The sequence below is a fragment of the Kogia breviceps genome, chromosome 2 (genome assembly GCF_026419965.1).
Source record: "Kogia breviceps isolate mKogBre1 chromosome 2, mKogBre1 haplotype 1, whole genome shotgun sequence".
Classification (NCBI taxonomy): domain Eukaryota; kingdom Metazoa; phylum Chordata; class Mammalia; order Artiodactyla; family Physeteridae; genus Kogia; species Kogia breviceps.
The window spans coordinates 146,286,056-146,307,875 of NC_081311.1; the positions used below are offsets into that span (position 1 = coordinate 146,286,056).

The 21,820-nt window shown below is 36.7% G+C and overlaps 1 protein-coding gene across 3 annotated transcripts in view; it reads left to right on the plus strand.

Annotated features, from left to right (window-relative positions):
• The window catches only part of AGPS (alkylglycerone phosphate synthase), a 148,559-nt gene extending 127,329 nt beyond the window's left edge, over positions 1–21,230 (plus strand). Inside the window, exons 20-21 of one of the 3 annotated variants that reach the window (XM_067026340.1) lie at positions 13,392–13,500; positions 18,853–21,230. In XM_067026340.1, the coding sequence (XP_066882441.1) occupies positions 13,392–13,495 (104 nt within the window). In that variant the 3' untranslated portion in view covers positions 13,496–13,500; positions 18,853–21,230. Of the gene's footprint in view, positions 1–9,319; positions 10,444–13,391; positions 14,914–18,852 lie in introns of those variants that run through there. The other 2 variants (XM_059055146.2, XM_067026339.1) reach the window with 2 other exon arrangements.
• Positions 21,231–21,820: the final 590 nt, after the last annotated feature.

Consider the following 21,820-nt stretch of genomic DNA (forward strand, 5'->3'; position numbering starts at 1 on the left):
AATCCCCCCCCCAAAAAAAAATCTATTAGAACAAGATCAGCAAGATTGCAGAATACAAGAGCACACACCAAGGTCAATTGCATTTCTATATATTAACAGCAAGCATATAGAAACTGAGATTTTAAATGCAAGTACCATTTACATATGCTCCAAATAAGACATTTAAATTAACAAAATATGTACATGCCTATGCATAAATCTGATAAAATATACATAGGATCTGTGTTCTGAAAATAACAGAATGCTGATGAAAAAAAATCAAAGACCTAAATAAATGGAGAGATGTCTTCATGGATTTGTAGAAAACTGGACATGGTATAAAGATGTCAATTCTCCCTAGATTGATCTACCTATTTAATACAATTCCTTTCAAACTTTCAGAAAGATTTTTAATAGATATAGAAAAGATTATTCTCAAATTTATATGGTAAGGCAAAGGAACTAGATGGCTAAAACAATTCTGAAAAAAAGAAGAACAGAGTCATAGGAATCAATTTACCTGATTTCAAGACTTATAATATACAGTCATCAAGACTGTGTGGTATTGGAGGAGTGACATATTGATCATTGGAACAGAATAGAGAGCTCAGAAATAGACCCACACGAATATGTCCAGCTAATTTTGACAAAGGTATAAAGCAGTCCAGTGGAGGAAGTATATAGCTTTTTCACCAAATGGTGCTGGAACAATTGGACATGGATAGGTTAAAAAAAAAAAAAAAAAAAAAAAAGGAACCTTGATCTGAACCTCACACCTTATGCCAAAATTAACTCAACACAGATAATATACTTAAATGTAAAACATAAAATAATAAAACTTTTAGAAAAAAAATGAGAAAATATTCAAGATCTAGAGTTGGGCGAAGAGTTCTCAGACTGTTCCCCAAAAGTACAGTCCATTACAGGAAAAATTGATAAATTGGATCTCATCAAAATTAAAAATGTTTGCTCTGTTAAGAGGATGAAAAGTTAGGCTACAGAGTAAGAGAAAATACGTGCAAACCACATATCCAATAAAAGACCTATATCTATAATATATAAAGAACTCTCAAAACTCAATAGTCAAATACAAACAATTCAGTTAGAAAATAGGCAAAAGACATGAAGAATCATTTCACTGAAGAGGATATACAAATGACAAATAATTACATGAAAAGATGTTCAACATCAATAACTGTTAGGGAAATGCAAATTAAAACCACAAGAGAAACCACTATACACCTATCAGAAAGCTAAAATTAAAAAATAGTGGGTGTCAAATGCTGGCAAGGATGTAGAGAAATTAGATCAATCATACATTACTGGTTGGAACATAACGTGGTACAGTCATTCTGTGAAAACAGTTGGCAGTTTCTTATAAAATCAAACATGTAACTACCATTCAACCCAACAATTATACTCTTGGGCATTTATACCAGAGAATTGAAAACATAAACCTGTATATGTATATTCAGAGCAGATTTACTCATAGTAGTTCCAAACTGGAGTCAGCTCAGATGTACTTCAACCATTAAATGGCTAAACAAACTGTGGTACGTCTATACCATGGAATACAACAACAGTAAGGGGAAATGAACCATTAACACATGCAGCAACTTGGATTAATCTCCAGGAAATTATGCTGAGTGAAAAAAAGCCAATTCTGAAAAGTTGATTCTGTGTGATAGTATTTCTATAACATTTTTGAAATGACAAAATTAAAGAAATAGAGAACAGATTGGTGGTTTCTAGGAGTTGGGTGTGGGGCGGGGATGACTATAAATAGGCAACACAAGAATCCTTGTGGGGATGGAAATGTTCTGTATCTTGACTATATCAGTGTCAATATGCTGGTTGTGATTTTGGTCTTTTGATAGCTACCAGATGAGTATAGCCTTTCCAATATTGAATCTTTATCAGATTACCATAAGGTAGCAGAAAGTTTGTTTTAACTTTTTTTCCTTCAGTTTCTTTTTGTTATTGGCTTTTTCGCAGAAAACTTAAAGTTGATTATAATATTTTTCCACTGAAGCAATGTTGTAAATAGTGAGATTCTAAGACCAGACTGTAAAAGCCAAAAGCCAATTTAATCCATGATATAATTGAACATTTAACTATTTCAGCTATGTCGTAGGATGAACAAATTTGATTTGAGAGCTGACAGAAAATCTGTTGTAAGCATGTATTGATCCCTGCTCCTTCCTACCCTTGCAATTACAGATGCCCAGTCCCAGACAAAGGGCAGGGACAGCATCGTGTTTGCCATCTCTTATCTTGTGCTATATATACCTGTAGAAACTTCCAGCTTCAGGTGTATTTTCTCAGCCACTAGGAGAGAATAGGTGGCTTGAATAATACCACTTCTCTTTGGACCTCTAAAGAGAACCTTTTCTCCCTAGCAATTTTATGACCAAGACTCTTCTAAGTACTAGATATTAGTCTCAGAATACCTCTACTACATTATTATATTGTTACAGAATAATTAACTTTTTATAGTCAGTTCCAGGTGATTAGCAGACAGTTAATCCTAACAGATATTTTCAAGTGTAAATCTGTTAAAAGTAACTTTAGGTAAAGTTAATTTTTAATGTTCTGTCTTTGTTGTCTAACACAGAAACCACTAGGGTACTTGTGGCTATTTAAATTTAAATTAATTAAAATGAAATAAAAATTTATTTCCTCATTTGCAGTAGCCACCTTTTAAGTGCTTGATATCCACATGTGGCTAGGGGCTACTGTGTTAAATACTGCAGATACAGAACATTTCTGTTGACACAAGAAGTTCTACCAGACAGTGCTGTGAAGCTTTATTTCATATATATTTTCACACATTGGCTGGGAAAATGGCCCAAAAATACAGCTTAAACGTTTTTTTCAGTAGACATTAGATTCAAGTCTTTAGGAGTTAAGTTCTGAAATAAACTAGCATTTGTTATTAATGGTAGGTTGTCTCAGAATATAACTTCTGTCTACCACTTTTTCCAGAATTTCTTTCAGTTTGGTCAGTAGCCTCAAATTTAGAACAAGGTCACCTTGCTATAGTAAAAGCCATTCACTGCTAATGCAATTGGTTGTAGCAGTGAAGATGTGTTGCTTTTATGGAAATTGTTTGGGCTCCTACGAGACAGACCTCTGAAAACATATAGTCCGAGATTTCTTGGTCTTGTCACTGTTGACATTTTTGACTAGATTCTTTGTGTTGGGGCCGTCCTGTGCATTGTAGTATGTTTAGCAGCATCCCTGGCCTCTGCCTACTAGATGCTGGTAACATCACCCCAGCTATGACAACCAAAAACTTCTCTAGACATTGCTTAGTGTCCCTTAGGGTGCAGAATTGCCTCTGTTGAGAGCTATTGATACAGTCCAAAGACTCCTAGAGATTTGAAGGAAAAGAGAGTTAGGTTCTGTGACATACCTTCTCCTGTCTTAGCTAATATAGAATAGCTCTGAGTATATCCAAGAAATAATGTCAGAATATAGGGAATGCAAGGCAGATACAACCAAAGGAAATTAAGGAACCCCAGATTGCCTTTCCCTGGATATTTGTATCCCTACATGTTATCTAAAATGGCTTATAGATAACTGTGGTTCAACATTTATTTTTTAACTAACATTTTTTGAATTCTTACTGTGTGGCATATACTATATTATGCAACAGGACTACAAAAATGAATAAAACATGGCCCTAGTCTTCAAGGAGCATATGATGTTTACTGTCCTTATCTATTTCATGTTATTTGGCCTGTTTACTTGCTTTCAGCTCTGTTGTATAGGCATTAATTGCCACTTGATTTAAACTTTGAGCGTGTCAAGCCATCTTTTGGGGATGTATAGCAGAATTAGCACTTGATTGTGTTCTGAAGACAGATTGAATCCAGCTCTTGTGATCTGTTATTATCTTGATAATTCAGGCTTTTCTTTCTGTTTCATAATCTCTAAAGACCTATTCAAGTATCTGTAAGATCTTAGAGCTGCTATATAAACTGCACAGATAAAACCTTAGCATAAAGAAAACTGACATATAAAAATATTTACTAAGAAAAAAATCTTATAATACCAGATTTTAATTATCTATGAATCTTTCATCTTGATGTCAGAAGTTTCATTAGTGGTAGAAAATACATCAGATGACTTAATAAATCAAACGTGACTTTAAGTATCCACTAAGCATTAAATTAGACTCCGCGATAGTCATAGTCCCATCTCATGTGTCTTTAAAAGCTGGATATTCGCATCCCTCAGCTGGAAACCCGTTGACTTCAGCATGTACCTCCACCAAAGCCAAACACACACAAAGATGCCTTATAGCACAAACCGACAGACAACTAAATCCTCTTTGCAGGTTGAATGCTCTGCCCCCCACACAGGTGCCTTATAGCACAGATGGACAACTAAATCCTCTTTTCAGGTTGAACGTTCTACCTCACGCCACTCCCTCCTAAAGAAACATCATCATGGTCAGATCACCAGATACCAGAAAGAGGGGAAATTGTCCATTGTCCTTCTCTGTTCTCATCAGTACAGATCAAGTTGCATGGGGCCAGAACCTCATCTGACAGGAGGTTGGTGTCCCTTTAGCGCTAGTTCCTTAGATAATCCACCAGTAGTTTAGTTGGATTAATTAAATCTTGAAATACAAAGTCAGTGCTCAGATCACTCATGCAAGAAGCTAAATCTAGATTTTCTTTTTTAAATCTGACCTGTAGAATAGTGTTAAAAAGGTATCCAGGATGCCCAAAGTAGAACTTTCAAAATACCATTATTTCAGTAACGGTTAGGTGCTTTTAACTTTGGCTAAATTCTCCTTCTGAGTGTCAGCTTCAGTAATCTTCTAAACGTACAGCCCATTTCATAATTTGTTTTTAATTTTTTTAAATAAATTCATTTTATTTTTATTTGTGGCTGAGTTGGGTCTTCGTTGTTGTGTGCGGGCTTTCTCTAGTTGCAGAGAGCTGGGGCTACTCTTCATTGCGGTGCGCAGGCTTCTTATTGCAGTGCCTTCTCTTGTTGCGGAGCACGGGCTCTAGAGCGCAGCCTCAGTAGTTGTGGTGCACAGGCTTAGCTGCTCCGCAGGATGTGGGATCTTCCTGGACCAGGGCTCGAATCCATGCCCCCTGCATCGGCAGGCGGACTCTCAACCACTGCGCCACCAGGGAAGCCCATGATTTGTTTTTTAAGTAAGTGTATAATAAGTGTTTTCAGCCTTGTAATCAAATTCATAATTCAGAGAGTTTTAAATTTAGCTAAAAAGAACTCTGGCTAGCAGACCCTAGATGTGTCCCTTTTAAGATGAGATTATTAGGTAGTTTCTGCTAAGTCTTCGGTCCCTTAGACCACAAAGATTAGTTCCAGATAATTTTTGGTGGCTAGGCCGGCCAGCATGTTCACATTTTCCACACACAAGACTCCCATTACCCATCCCTCTCACATACGTGTCTGTTCATTCTTTGCTGTTGATCTTCCCACAAAATGTATTCTTTCTTGGAGCTGTTAGCATCCAAAGGGGACTGTTGAGCCTGTGATTTCAAAAAGCTTCTATTTTCTCTGTTCCAAAGTATAATTTTTTTTTTAAGATTTTTTTTTGATGTGGACCATTTTAAAAGTCTTTATTGAATTTGTTACACTATTGCTTCTGTTTTATGTTTTGGCTTTTTGGCCGCAAGGCATGTGGGATCTTAGTTGCCCAACCAGGGATCAAACCACACCCCCTGTGTTGGAAGGCGAAGTCTTAACCACTGGACTGCCAGGGAAGTCCCCAAAGTATAATTTTTTTAAAAAAAACATTTATTTATTTATTTATAGTTTTGACTGCGTTGGGTCTTCGTTTCTGTGCAAGGGCTTTCTCTAGTTGCGGCAAGCGGGGGCCACTCTCCATCGCGGTGTGCGGGCCTCTCACTATCGCGGCCTCACTTGTTGCGGAGCACAGGCTCCAGATGTGCAGGTTCAGTAGTTTTGGCTCACGGGCCCAGTTGCTCCGTGGCATGTGGGATCTTCCCAGACCAGGGCTCGAACCTGTGTCCCCTGCATTGGTGGGCAGATTGTCAACCACTGCGCCACCAGGGAAGCCCCCCAAAGTATAATTTTTAAATGTACTATATATTATGGAAAAACACAAAATACTTATTTTATTCTGTCTGTATATACAGTATAAGAAATTAAATTGTAAAAAAGTGAACTCCACTTTTAAGCAAAGAATTTCCTCCATTAGTTTTCTGTATTTGGCTGGCCTATGATTTTTGTACCTTTAAAAATACATCTAAGACTCTTAAATACCTGGCTTAAGTATTTTGAGCATTGAATATGTAGAAAAAATGAGAATTATGGAATATGGGGTCTCTTTCTTATTTTCAGAAATGGTGGATTTGGCTTTTTGTAGCTCTAGTGTTGGCTCTCAAGCTAGGTTTACACTTCTAGAGGATCAGAAGTCACAGGAGTGTAGTTGAGTCAGTAGTCATGAATATCCCACATCAGATAATCCAGGTCTGGAAAGAAGAATAAGCTTCATGTGGTATGAAGGTACACATGACTTTTCATGGATAACTGTACATACAAGGAATGTTGAAGTAGTCTTTGGCCACCTGTTTGCTGTTTTCATTCATCCATTCTCCCCTTTAGTATGGCATGCTTCCTTTTCTGAAAATGAGTCTACAGATATGTAAACAGCTACTATATAGTTGTACTTGTGCACACACGTGTGTTACACATGTCCAGATCAGTATAATCAGCTAATTTCTAAAATGCCTAGCAGTGCAAATAAAGATTGTACAAATGGCATTATTATTGTTGTTGTTTAACTCTAGAATAAAAGTCTTCTATTTTGAAGTATGATCCCATCTTTGAGATTAGGGCCTTTGATGTTTCATTGTTGTTTTTTAAATTTATCAGTTCATCTGAGGCAGCCAGAGAAGGTTCTCTAGAATTTTATGAAGACTATTTCCAATAATCTCATAAACGGTCATTAAGCATTTTTACTTAAGCTCTCTTTTCTGTGTATACATTTATCCTGTAATGTAGTTGACTTAAATTGTTAAGCAAATCCAAAAAGATTTCTAGTCCCTTTAATTGCATAAACTGTGATTTCTGACCTCAGTTCAAATTCTGTTATCACTAGCAGAAGAAGCTTACAGACCTCTGCCATCAGGCCATCAAGGGGTTAAAGTATTTTATCAGATATGTTTTTGAGGGGCCACAGCTATGCTGCCTGTACTGCCTTTTATTTTAACTTTCTAGTTCACTAATCAAATGTATGTTAGATTGATTATTGTAAAAGTATAAACCATAGAAAATTTGACAAGATAGATGTGTAAATTATCCTTCTGACAGAACTAATGATGCACTTCAAGCACCTTCTGTTTTCCAGCTCTTGGTGAGCGACTTCATTAAATATGCAGTGGCTGTTGGGTGGCTTCTCAGAGGATGGTTCAGCTCCTTGTGGAATTGGATTATTACTAGAGGTGTAAAACCAGGCAGACAGCTAGCTGTTGGGCATCCTGCTGAGGTTCTAATGTGCTCCATCTTGTCGGAGCAGTTGTCTGCAGTCTTTTCAGGACAATTACATCTATAACCACAGGACACATTCAGTGAAACTATATTACAGATAACAGTGGAGACTGGCATTGACTGCTTTTCATCCCACTCTCTTGAGTTGCCTCAGTGTCGGTAGCTTATAATAATGCCACTTCCACCATTCACAGAGTAGTTTTTTTTTTCTTTTAATACCTTGGAGCAAATCTGGAAATAACTGATTTGTAACTTTTTCTAAGTGCAAAAATCGTAGGATATTTGGAGTGAAAAGATTCTGTCGCTTCTAAATCCCTTTGCATATGAGAAAACTAAGGCTGAGGCATTGTGGTGAGTTATCCCTTAGGGAGATAGTAGGAGGACCTGGTAGAACATCTTTTAGGTGGTAGAGATTGCATGAATAGCAGTTTGTACTGTTTGGCTTCTGGTTTTAGAGCTCTTTTAAACAGAATTTTTCTTTTGCATTTAAGATTTTTTTTTTCCTGCTGTAGAGCATTTTTCCTCATCTTAATACCAGCAATGCTTTTTTATTTCTAGAAGCCAAGCAGAAATATTTTGCTTTCTGAGAATGTCATGCTATTTATTATTTTAATTACAACTGGTGGTTTCCTGGAGTACTGGACACAAAAGACCGTTTGAGTTGAGCTTAAAATGGTATTTAAGTTTTCCAAAAGGCAGATGCTATGGTGGATCACTGAAGCCTGATAAATGAGAGTGCATTTTAGAATGACAAGCTGAATACTTTAATGAAAGAAGGCTTCCCATTTTAGTTGGCCAATTAAATTGCTGCTTATGACTTTGGATCATTAATGAACATTTGTGGAAAATGACCATTTGAATTCAATTATTACAATAATACATTTGAAAAGTACTAACCACAAATAATCCTACCCGTAAATAAGATTTATCCATTTTCCTGCAGATAAATCAGCATCCTGTTTTGCTTTTTAATGCCAAAGCAAATTGACATTTCAGAATTCTTTTATAGATAAAGTACATATCCTTTCTTATAAAAGTTCTGCTTTAAAAAGGTTACATTTTCGTTGAATGCCTTTTAAAATATAATTTATGCTGCTAACGATTATATTCATTATTCTCAGAATAAATTAGCAAGATTTAGAAACAAAGAAGGGGAACATGATACAGTGTATAAAAGCAGATAATTAAATTTAAGATGGTTTAGGTATTTGATTTATTTAGTGCCTAAAAAAACTCTAATTCTGGAAAAATAATAGGAAGAAAATAACAATTATTTGAACATGCAAATTTATTTTAAAATCATATGAAAAGAAAATGCAAATGAAAGCTCTTAACCAGATATTTTCTTGAGCCCAAAGTTCAGATTTTCTCAATTTTTTAAAAGCTTTTGTTCTCAAAATATTTTATGGATATATAGCTTGTCAATTTTTGCTGTAGTATACCCAGCAAATTCATCTGGATATGTTTTCTTTAGTTAACTTTATTTTCTCTGAAACTTTGGCATGTTCTGGTAAAGACAGGAGGCGGGTTCTTTTGAAATGCATGTTTTTCTCATTTTGTTATTTGTAAAATGGGCCATAATCTCAGTGCAGGCTCCCTTCATCTCCATTTTACAGTTTACAAAGAAAGGAGACACTGTGGAGCACAGGCTCCCCTGGGAGTACACTGAGCTTAATGAGCTTGATAGTCTGGTGGGCTCAATAAATCAAATACAGCAAAACATTTCTCATTTTTGAATAAAAGCATTTATCACACAGTGTTTGTTCATTCATGGTCATAAGATTGATTGGTTCCCAGCATCATAGTGTATATTGAAGCATTTTTGATTTTGTTTTTCCAGTGGGCAAGTTACGGAAGCAGTGGCTAAAGGAAAGTATCTCTGATGTCGGCTTTGGGATGTTGAAGTCTGTCAAGGAATATGTGGACCCCAATAACATCTTTGGAAACAGAAACCTTTTATAAATCCATTACTCTTGTTAAGAAAAATGTCACTTTTTTTTTAAAGTCTTTAACTATGGTTATACCAGTAATCAAATATATCATGGACTTTATTTCAGCTACCTTTGTTTGTTGGTTTAAAATAAGTTTGTTTCATTCTGTAGTTTGTTTTGTTTCTACATCTATGGATTGACAGACGGTGTTCCTAAATCTCTCTCATTGTAGGTGTATCAGTTTACAGCCAACTGGTTGTCATTTCAGATTTCAGTCACGCAGCACAAGGCTGCCAGTGGTTAATTTCAGAAGAAGATGCTGCCAGCTGTTTTGTATTGATGCTGCTTCTTAGGAACAAAGCCAGATTTTGGTGTCATCTATTGTTTCTCTAGCCTCTTTTAAAAGAACGTTTCTGGGAAGCAGCTATCTAGGGAAGGATTCCACTGAGGAGTGATATACATGTATGTTTTTTTTAAGAGTGTATTCTAGTGTGAATAGGTCATTAAGGGAGAATACCCATGAAAGAATATAGGCAACCTCTTATTTAGGATGCCTTCAGTTCTGTAAGGTGCTTGGCCTACATTTTTCTTTGAAATTAGTATACAGTTATAAAACCTTAAATCATTAGTATGCTTTATTCTGTCAGGGGACATGTTTTGTTCTCCATGTTTCTGTTTCTACTGAGGTATGAGTTGTATTTGTATCACTGAGATAACATATTGTTATATCCTAATACATTCATAATACGTTTTATAAGAAAAGCTGACTTATCACTCATTGTACGTGAAGAACAGGTTTACTATGAAAGGAATGTCTTTATTCAACTTAGAGTTCTAATGTTTCTCATTTCACATTCTTGTTGCTGAGATGCAGAAGAAGCTACAACAGGAGCAGAAGAGGGAAGACTTCTTACACTGAATGTCTCCAGTTCAAAGAACTGTTTTGGCTAAAGAAACACAGTCATCATTCAGCTACTGAATTTGAAAACCTCAACAGTTTCAATGACAAAAAACCTTTTTAAAAAAAAATTAACCCAAACAACATGATAAATTTCCATATAAAAGTAAAGTTTCAATTTAGTTTTTAATAATGGTTTAATGCCTTTTTTGAATTACTGGTTTAACCTAAATTTAAAAAATAATGTATTAATACACATACCATAATCAAAAGTTTGAAATATCATATTTCTTAAACAATAGGGAGAACATTAACCACATTTAGCAAACATTTTTACATTTAAACCTGGATATTAAAATAAATGAAATGATTACTTTGAATCACTGTCTGTCAAGGTTCATGGTTCACATTTTGAGACAGATTCTTTTCTTAATGCAATACCTAACTTTTGATAATTTTTTTAGAATTAATATTTGATCAGCTAATGTGAGTCAAAATGCAGACTATCCTTTAAAAGGACACACTGTCTATGTAGCAACAGCTCCAAAGTATTTTTTGGGCAGTTTGATACCTTTTATATCTGAAGTAGCCTTAACCAGAAAATCTAAAATTGATTCACAAAATGATATTTTAAGACTTCAAAATGATAAATAATTTTTAACAAATAAAATTGGCCTCAAACTAATAAACTTAAAATCTGTAAGCAAATCAAAATGAAATATTAGTTTAACAACAAAAACTAAATATTTATTTATTAGAAGCTGCCTCTCTTCATTGGTGATTTATTTTTAATTATAAAATTTCCAGCAGATCTTTGCTTCAAGCCCTTGATATTTGAAATAGTTGGATACTTGATGAGGAAATTACACTTGCTTCTAGAATTATAAAAATCTCAGCTTTATGAAATGCATCTATTCATGAAAGTAATTTCTCTAATTGGTGATCAAAATGTAAAATTTAATATGATACTAATATCTCACTGGAGTGTATACATGTTTCTGAGTAATTTTTTAAAAATAAAACTTACAGATTCATAAGCAGATCCATTCCTTTGCACGTGATTGTTATACCGTTCTTTCCTAGGGAGTTCAGATTTCAATAACCTCAGAATTAGGAAATATAACACCTGAAATTGTTCACTATTCTACATGAACCTTATGGAAATTAGTGATTTATGCGTTCGTTTTCTTCCATGCATGCATGACTCTCCAACCTTGATTTTGTAGTGATGACTACATTTTGTAGTTAGAATCATTTCTACAGGGATCATTTTGAAACACATAAACACTCATCAGTACAGTTTCATTCTGATTTAGTAAATCAGAAAGGCTTTCCCTGCTTCCACGCGCCCACCTCTGAGAGGTGCCTCAGCATACACTTAGTGTCTGTGGAGAGGTGAGTTCCTGAATATACACAGAAGCACTTAAAACCTTGCCTCCTGTTTCTGAAATATCTGAAAATGACTTCATAAAAATTAAAGCCAGGGGAATTTATGTGAAGGCTTGAGTAAGTTTATTTATGTAGCCTATTTGGTTTTCAGTACTGCATAACACCGACTTGTCTTTCTTAAATTAGTCATATTTCTAATATTTTATTTGATGATGTCACATTTGGGTTGACATTTTAGTGGGAATGGGAACTTGCTGCTAGTGAGAAGTGGCATTGAATACTAGAGTCAGTATGAACAGGCTTTATTGACCCCTAGAGAAACAGCTGCCTTAATGTTTGGTGCACTTTACAGTGTATAAGTGAGTTTATTAGTGTTATGCTAAGTAACGTGAACTTTTGTAGTTTAGTAAGAATTGCAGAAGCCACATGTTTATTCTGCCCAGCATTTTACCACAGAGGATTAAATTCTTTCCTCTCTTGAGGAATTGGGAGTTTTCTTCCTAAATGCTTACATACTATAGTACTATTACTTAAAAGCTGTTTATGAAGCTGGAAGCATTCTAGTATACATAGCTGTGTTGATGTATTTTGGAAAACAAAAATGCAGTGAAGGGTGAACTTCCATCAGTGTGTGTATTAAACCAGGTACAGATGATTGCAAGAAAACCTCTTTTTCAGAATATTCTCTTAGTAACTTCTGAGTCCTAGCTTGCAGTTTTGAAAATGACTTTTGCATGTTGGCTTCAGAGGTTTTCCATTGTCATATTCTTTTATAGCTGCAACTTCTTAACTATAGCTGATCAGAGAAGCTCTGTGGTCCCAAGCTGAAGTCTGTAACCTTGGCTGTTCAGATGGGCTGAGTTTGGTTGAACATCTATTCTATGTAAACGTAGAACACAAACATTTATTTTGCATTGATGCACAGACTGCACATGCTGGTGCTTGAAGCAGCCAAGGTGGAATTCTGTGGAAAGCATATCTACATTTTAAGAAGCACTGAGATAGGAGTTAAGGACAGCTTTAATAGCTTTTTGTTACCACTTAATCTTTGGCAATTTTGATTTTAATTAGGGTTTAGCTCGTGGTGGGAGAAAAGCCGAAAATAACAAGTGCCAGGATAGGATTGAAGAATCCAGAATCACCTTTGGCTTTATGAAAGCTTGCCTTTTCTCAAGGTTTCACGTTTCCAAATGAGCCACCTGTCAATATATACATTTAATCCTTATTAATTTCATATAGTACATTGTTGTGGAAATCCAGAAGGTGTAAAAGATTGTTTTAAACTATTGAAATACAGTGTGTAACATGAAGGATGTAAGTTACTCAGCTTTCTGCTCCTTAAAGCAAATAGTGTTTGTCTATAGTGTGAAATTTAACTGTAAAAACTACCTGTAATGTCAACAGATTATAGAAACTTATATTATTAATAAAATGGACCTGGGTTTAAGAGATTTTTTTCTTTACAAGGGGTGTGAAGCTGTTCATTTTTCTGTTTGCGTCTGGGTTTGTCTTGATTTTAGTTTTTCATCTTCATATTTCCTGATTTGAAAACAAAATTAATTTTTATAATTTTATTGATGAAGCACGATCAAGTGCAACCTAAATATAACTAAATCCTTTTGGATTTATAGGTGAATATATTGTTAGCTAGGTTTTATTACTCTAATTATTTTAAATCAATGTTATATTCCTAGGAGGTGTTCAGTCTCCTGTGAACCTGAAGCATTCCCATTTGAACTTTGGAAGATCCTCAAAGAGTGAGCGCTCTTATGCTATCCTAACCACAAGAATTACTTAACAAATGTGAGTAAGGACCACTGAAGCCAAAGAACCATCACAGAATTAAGTAACTTTAGTTCTGTGAACATGAAAAGGTTTCTTTTTTGGTTCTCAAAGGAGATTATTTTATACTTTTTTTTCTCCACAAGGAACAAAAATAACACATTAAGTATCATTAAGAGCATTTTTCAAAGACTCTGAACTTCCAAATCAGCAAGAGAGAGAGAGAGAAGGAAAAAAAATTTTTTTAGTGTGGATTTCTAAGCAGCATATATACATGTTTTTAAGGCATCTTATTGTTGGTAGTGTTTTTTTGTAAGCACCGTATGAAACATGTTGTTTAACCCCTAAAGCAATCTTGTTCACATATCCAAAAAGGACATGAAACGCTTGTGCTGGTATGAAGTTTCTCTAAATAATTATTTTTTGAGCTATTTAAAGAATGTCCCCCAAAGCTCACAGTGCCTTGTTCGGATTTTTTTTTCCATGAAATAGACATTATTTAAGATGAGTGGGAGAGGATAGGTCTTTAAGGCCAGAGCTTGTGTAGCAGTTCAAGGCTATTCCTCTTCAAGAACACGTCAGGAATGAAGTAGTTGTGTGTCGAAACACAGAAGATCCTTTCCACGGTGTTGGTTTCAGTCACCTATTCTAGCATATTTAACTAATTGTGTGGTGGATCTGCACTCTCACATACACCTATTCAGTCAGTGGGATTTACGTGTACTTTCTTTCTTGCATTTTCATTCCTTCTGTCCCAACTTAGTAGCCCTAAGGTGTGGCTTGGTGGATGTGGCATACTCAGTCCTGGAGACACCCACTACATGTTTTGGGTGTTTGCTCACACAGCTCCCTGAGGAGCAGAGCCTGGAGGAGGTGAGGGGGGTGGGTTCCTATTCCTTATGTTGGGTATCAGTCCTTTTTGTGTGTGATGGTGCCTTCAGAATAATGAATATTTCTGTTTCTGAACAATGATAAATCTTCTGAGAAGTATGTGTAGGTTATATTAATTTTTGTCCTTTTTCGCTAAGCCTGTGAAATACTTTGGCTCTGGTACAACTTGACTTGAATAATATCTTATCCTGAGTCTTCCTCTAAGGCAGTGCATATTCCTGCCAGTACTGTAGTCATCTTTTGGGAACTACATGTGGTTAAGTGCTTGTATGTAAGCCATTATACTGCTGTAACTAATGCATACAAACAATTCTTCTCTTTACATTAATAGTCTTAAAAGTGGATATGTAATGGGAAGGAAAATTCTTAAGGGAGTCCAGCATAGCTTTGTCAATTCAGACTGAGCCATACTGTTTTCCAAAGGGCTCAACACATAGTCTATATACTGTGCTTTCAGTGTGTTTGGATCTCCTTTTACTGCTTTTCCTAGAATGTACTGTTCTATAAGCAAATGCCCATGTGTGATTTTTAAGATATGCTGGGAAAAAAATAAAACAATACCAAAACCATTCATTGTTACAGAAATTGTTGCTTTTTTTATGTTGATTCCATCTAATCTTTACAGTCTGTTCCCATAAGTAGCCTCTCTAGTAGTGAATGACAAGTGCACAGATACTGATTTTGTCCCTGCCTGTGGCTCCCACACTGGAGGGAAGGTTGTAGTTGTCTGGGTTCTGAAATAACTGAAAATTGGACCTGTTGAACACAGTCTTACTTGATACATTTAAATAATAACTTGCCATAATAAGAGTTTAGCTCTTATATAATAAGTTAGTTATAGTTAAAGAAGGCAGTTTTCTGCTGGGCTCATATAAGGCTCAGACTGAATGAACCTTAGAAATAATACCATCTTTTTCCCCAAACACAATTGGTATCTGACCTCCCCACCCCTCAGGCCACAAATAGATCACCAGTTTTTCTGAATATGTGCTGTGACCACATGGGAATTTACTGCTTTTCCAGCAAGCCTTTTCCCAGTTTCTGAAATCTTCCGGTATTAAGAGGTTTTTACTTATAAGACTGAAATCTGTCTCCCTCTTCTATCCATTAACGTAACTTCTGTCTTGTATGGTCACCAAGAATTGCCCAGTTGCTCTGTTGAAGGGCAGCTCTGCAGGTATTTAAAGACAGCTCACGTTCCCCCAGATCTTCTCCAGTCAGCTGTTGCTCCTGTCAGTTCTAGACCCTTCATCATCCTAATCTCTCTCCATGTTTGCCCTTTTGATATTCTTAAAGTGAGGTGTCGAGTTCTGAATGTTCCAGAACAGGACCAATGATTCCCTTATTCCTTATTCCAATATTCTTTAGTCACTCTTGCATTTTTGGTGGACCGTGGACATTGCACTGTCATCTCACACTGAACTTGAATTTAACAGTTTGTCTTTTCTGCATGTGCCATTTTGGCCACATCTCCATGGAGGCTGATTTTTTATTTTATATTCATTTTTATTGGAGTATAGTTGCTTTACAATGTTGTATTAGTTTCTGTTGTACAGCAAGGTGAATCAGTTATACATATACATATATCCCCTGTTTTTTAGATTTCCTTCCCATTTACATCACCACAAAGCATTGAGTAGAGTTCCCTGTGCTAAACAGCAGGTTCTCATTAGTTATCTATTTTATACATAGTAGGTATATATGTCAATCCCAGTCTCCCAATTCATCCCACCCCTGGCTTCCCCCTTTGCCTCGGTATTCATAAATTTGTTCTCTACATCTGTGTCTCTTATTTCTGCTTTGCAGATAAGTTCATCTGTACCATTTTTTCTAGATTCCACATATAAGCAATATTATACGATATTTGTTTTTCTCTCTCTTACTTCACTCTGTATGACAGTTTCTGGGTCTATCCATGTCTCTGCAGATGGCACTGTTTTGTTCCTTTTTATGGCTGAATAATATTCCATTGTATGTATGTACCACATTTTCTTTGTCCATTCCTCTGTGGATGGACATTTAGGTTGCTTCCACGTCCTGGCTATTGTAAATAGTGCTGCAATGAACATTGGGTTGCATGTATCTTTTTGAATTATGGTTTTCTCTGGGTATACGCCCAGGAATGGGATTGCTGGGTCATACGGTAGTTCTGTTTTTAGTTTTTTAAGGGACCTCCATACTGTTCTCCATACTGGCTGTACCAATTTACATTCCCACCAACAGTGCAAGAGGGTTCCCTTTTCTCCACACCCTGTCTAGCATTTATTGTTTGTAGATTTTTTGATGATAGCCATTCTGACCAGTGTGAGGTGATACCTCATTGTAGTTTTGATTTGCATTTCTCTGATAATTAGTGATGTTGAGCATCTTTTAATGTGTTTGTTGGTCATCTGTAGGTCTTTGGAGAAATGTCTATTTAGATCTTCCCCCCCCCATTTTTTGATTGGGTTATTTGTTTTTTTTATATTGAGCTGCATGAGCTGTTTGTATGTTTTGGAGATCAATCCCTGAGGCTGATTTTTTTAAAGCCTCATTACCTATATTTATTCTTACTAAAATTTGTATCTTACTGTATTTAGTTCCAGATTTTCAAAGTTTTAGAATCTTGACTCTTACCCAGAGTATTTTTTGTCCCATCCAGCTTTGGGACATCAATAGAATTGAGACATGTACTGTCTGGATTCTCAACCAAGTAATGGCAGGCATCTGCAACACGCAACAAGGGCCTGCCCAATAACACATCCAGGAAAGAGCATTCAGGGTTCAGCTAGCACACATTTCCACTTGACATGCTCTTGTTCACCTCATATTTTTACATTTTGTCAACAAAAAGGCCTTTTTTCAATGAATCAATGTTTATGCCAGGCAAACATTAAACATGCAAATGACATCTACTTGGATTTAACATCACCAGCTGCCAGACTGAAATCCTTTGCTAAAGCTTGCTGCTCCAATTTCCTGTGCTACCCTATCAGAAAAACAAATGAAGTCTTTAACTGCCATCACATTTACTTTTGCCTGTGTTTGTCTTCAGGGGCATGTCTCTTTTTCAATATACTCGTAAACTCATCTTGTGCTGCATTTTCTGATGTGATGTGTTGATTGGGCGTAGTATTTTTTTTTTTTTTTTTTTCGTTATGCGGGCCTCTCACTGTTGTGGCCTCTCCCGTTGCGGAGCACAGGCTCCGGACGCACAGGCTCAGCGGCCATGGCTCACGGGCTTAGTTGCTCCGCGGCATGTGGGATCTTCCCGGACCAGGGCACGAACCCGTGTCTCCTGCATCGGCAGGCGGATTCTCAACCACTGCGCCACCAGGGAAGCCCTGGGCGTAGTATTGACTGATGGACAACCTCTAAATCCATTCTTGCATAGTTCTGTCACATCCTTTGTACCTCATTATGTCCACATTAGATCTGGAAAGATAATTTTTTTAAATGACTGAAATTTGTCACTGTAAAGCTATAAAATAACTTAGGAGAAGGTGGAATTCTGAGTCTAAGAACACAGTGAAAAGGGTTCTATTCTGGAAATTTTGCAGATGCTCCATTTTTCTCTACCAAACTACTAGTCACTTTTCCTATTTGGGCCTAATATCTTTTGTAAAATGAAAAACTCTGAGGTCCCTTCTAAGTCAGTCTCAGTGATTCTGATGAGTCTCTGTATTTTTGCCAAACACTACCCTAGAATTGATTATTGCATTAATAATTTATTTTTTAATTTAACCATTATTAGCCAGACACTGCTGGGCACTTAACCCTAGACAAGACGTTCTGATTGTTATCACAACAACCCTGTGAAATGTGTGGTATGGTCCCCTTTTTTCCGGTGAAATAACTGAGAGTTAGCGACGTTGAATAACACACACTGTTAGTAGCTGGGAAGTGGCATTTCCAGGAGATGGAGCCAGGTCTGACAAAATCCAGTCTCTGTGCTGGCCGCTTCACTGCTCTAGGGCTGCTTGTGCTGGGTAGTAAGTCTTATATATACAGAATTTCTGCTTTTTAAAGTAGATTGTTAGTCATTGCCCTCCACAGAAGGGCACAAGTACAGAGGGGAAACAGCTGTCTTCATGACTACATGCCATAGAAATACCAGGAAGCCTTTTGTCCCAGATGCTGTCATGCTCTGTAAATGTTTAACCCCTGCATTGATGCCTTTATAGATTTAATATGAAACTCATGAAAGGAAGTGCTGTGTTTGATGGACTTAATAAATTTGCATTTTTATAACTTTAATATTGTATTCCTTTGAGCTGTACTTAAAAAATGTAATAGTAACCTGTTACTATAAGTTATACATATTCCTGTAGAGAGACTAGAAATTGAAAACTACTTAAGATTAAAAAATGTTTTATTATAATCTAAGACCAATCTAGTTTCTTTGGAAAGTCACAGTTCCTTAAAACTGCTAATTTTTTTTTTTTTTTTTTTTTCGGTACGCGGGCCTCTCACTGTTGTGGCCTCTCCCGTTGTGGAGCACAGGCTCCGGACGCGCAGGCTCTGCGGCCATGGCTCACGGGCCCAGCCGCTCCGCGGCATGTGGGATCTTCCCGGACCGGGGCACGGACCCGTGTCCCCTGCATCGGCAGGCAGACTCTCAACCACTGCGTCACCAGGGAAGCCCATGTTATCCTTTTAAAATCAGTTAGTGTAGATAGCCATATTCTGCTTACCTGAACAGACTCCCAGCACTGCTAACGCTCCGAATGCCAGTGTGGAAATGAGCCCAAGCAAGGATTATAGGGCAGAAGGGTCAGAAAGTAACTCTTTTAACGCTTCCCATCCAAGCCATTTGCCCTTTCTTTAAAAAAAATTTTTTTCTCATTTGCCCTTTCTTATCTCACTAGAAGCTTATTTAATTGGGCATCTACCCCATAGCCCTCAACAAACACACAAGTTTTTCTAACCTCAGGCCAAACCTATCACTGACAATTCTGTTTGGATTCCACCTGAGGTGCTCCTCTGAGATCTGAGAGGCCATACCTCTATGTTCCTATAGCACCCCTTTGGGAGGGAGTGTCATATTCTGTGATTACAGCTGTCTCATTGCTCGATGATCTCTGCCATCTCCACAGTTTTCCCAATTCCCAGTTGTCTGCTTCTCATGAATGGGTCAGAGTTAGCCACTGTACACCTGACCTTCACAGATGACATTAGTGTCAATATCTGTGCCACAGCTGAGGGCAAATTCAAAGAGGGGGCTGTCATGAGAAATATGAATCTTTTTGTAGGTATGTCATGTCACTGATCAAATGAGTCTGCTTGGTTGTTCTGCATAGAACAAGTTTTTGTTTATCTCTGAGAAAATGGCAATAACTACTTGGGTACAAGAAACACATGCATATATTCTGAACATTTGTGTGGAGATGGGTTGACTAAGGTTATGAAATAATGGATTAAATATTTGATATTTTTAAAATATACTATGCAGATATTATGAAGTAATCTTAAAGGGGCAAAGGCTTGAGAAGTATAGGGAAATCTTTTTTTGTCAAGAAAAGTGCTTTTAGCACTGAGTACATGAAGTTCTAGGAGCATAGAACAAAGCTTTTCATCAGAGCTTTAGGGATGAAAGCCTTCATTCAAACGGCAATGTGGAGTCATCATAAAGTCACTTGCCTATTAGTATCAATAAGCAGAGGTGAGTACTTTGAAGGTGAGTTTAAAAGAAGTGTATCCTAAAAATAAAGGACAATAAGTGCCTGGGGAGTTAGACCCTTCCCCAGTCTCCTCCAGGGCTCTGATGGCTGGCCAGTTTTGTAGGCTTGGTTCATAAGTCTTTGCTGTCGCCAGGCAGCAATCTATCAATCCTGGTGGGTGCCTCTCTGGAGAGCCAGTGTAAGGAAGGGGACAAATGCCACCATGATTGACCTTTATTCCTTTACTCAGTGGTAAGAGCAGTCAGGATTTCCTGATGTATTACTAACCAGGAAATCCCAACTGCCCAGCAGCAAGGGGTTAAAAACTGTTCTGAAAAGCTTTTTATGTTCTGAAAAGCTAAATTACACATACATGCAAACCACAAACACACAGCACCTGGGTAAATAAAGTGTGGTTGAATAAAGGCTGGGCTATTTGCAAAAGGGAATCTGGAAAACATTTGCTTTGGGGTGGTTAACATTAGTTACATTTTATGCTTTTTTTTTTTTTTTTTTTTTAAGAAAAAAAGTTTAGAGGAAATGTGCAAAAAAAAATTTTTTTTAACATGGCTTGGCTGTTAAAAAATAAGATTTCAGTTCATTTACTTTCCAAATCTTAAGGAGCTATGAAGATTGAGAGTGCACAGAGCTACTGCACAAAGAAGCAGCAACACTTTTAGTACAAAAGTCGTTATTTCCCAGTGATGGAATTGTGCTAAGGGATGCACTGAAGAGGTCATTAAACACTGATTGTCCTCCCAGTGTGGGCTCAAACATCAGTGGTAAATGTTATCAGCTTACATAATTAGATGAAAAGTGCTATAAATTCAAAACCATTGGACTTCATAATAAGCCACATTTTCTGATCTAATAGAATTTGAGCACCCAGGAGGTCATGCTACAGAGGAGTTATGCTGAGTACCTGTGTGAGTCCCTGTCTGGGTACCTATATGGCTAAGTTATTTCTCCTTGAAGGAAAGAAATCAACATCTCATCATGGCAGGGGTTCACTGTCTTTCAGTAGAATGCTATTAGGTTGAACCATTAAAAAAATGCTAGTTTTGTAGTTCAAACACTTCCAAAATCAGCAATTTCATATAATTCAAGTTACTTTGTTTTTCTCTAAGTCAGGTCGAGTTGGGGTTGATTTATGGAGAGAAAAGGGGTGGGGAAACGAATAGTAAAGCTCTTGTATGGTTCAGAAAATAAAAATGCCTAAGCAGAATGAGTGGGGTTTTCATTGGAAGGGTTGTGCACATGACCTAGCGTTATGAATCTACCAGATGAGGTTTCAGAATCGACCTTTTCATCTGTGATGGAGATGGGAGAGAAGTTTGGTGGGGTCATGGGAATAGTCTAGATTTTTACTTACCTGAGAGGCCACCACACAGAAACAACTCCAGCATTAACATATCCTAAATTGCAAACACAAAGGTAGGAATTAAGAGTTCTCACAATACCTCTGCTGTTTCTCATTGTTAAATGAGAGCACAGTTATGAAAAAACAGTAAATATATCTTGTTCATGTATTCAGATTATTAACAAATGGAACAGAAGAAAACCATGTAAAATTCTTGCTTTGACAATTGTTTATTGTCTCTAAACCACAGCACCAAAATTTTGTTAAGGGTATAAGATCTCCCAGTGACTCTTGCATGTTTGAAAAAAAAAAAAAAACACCAAACATTTATAATGTATTTTGGTTACATAAAGCATTACATTTATATTGAAAAACTGACAAAACACCCTAAATGCTATATAATATGTATTCATTAAAATTAATATAATAATGATGGTAGGCTGTGAGAATA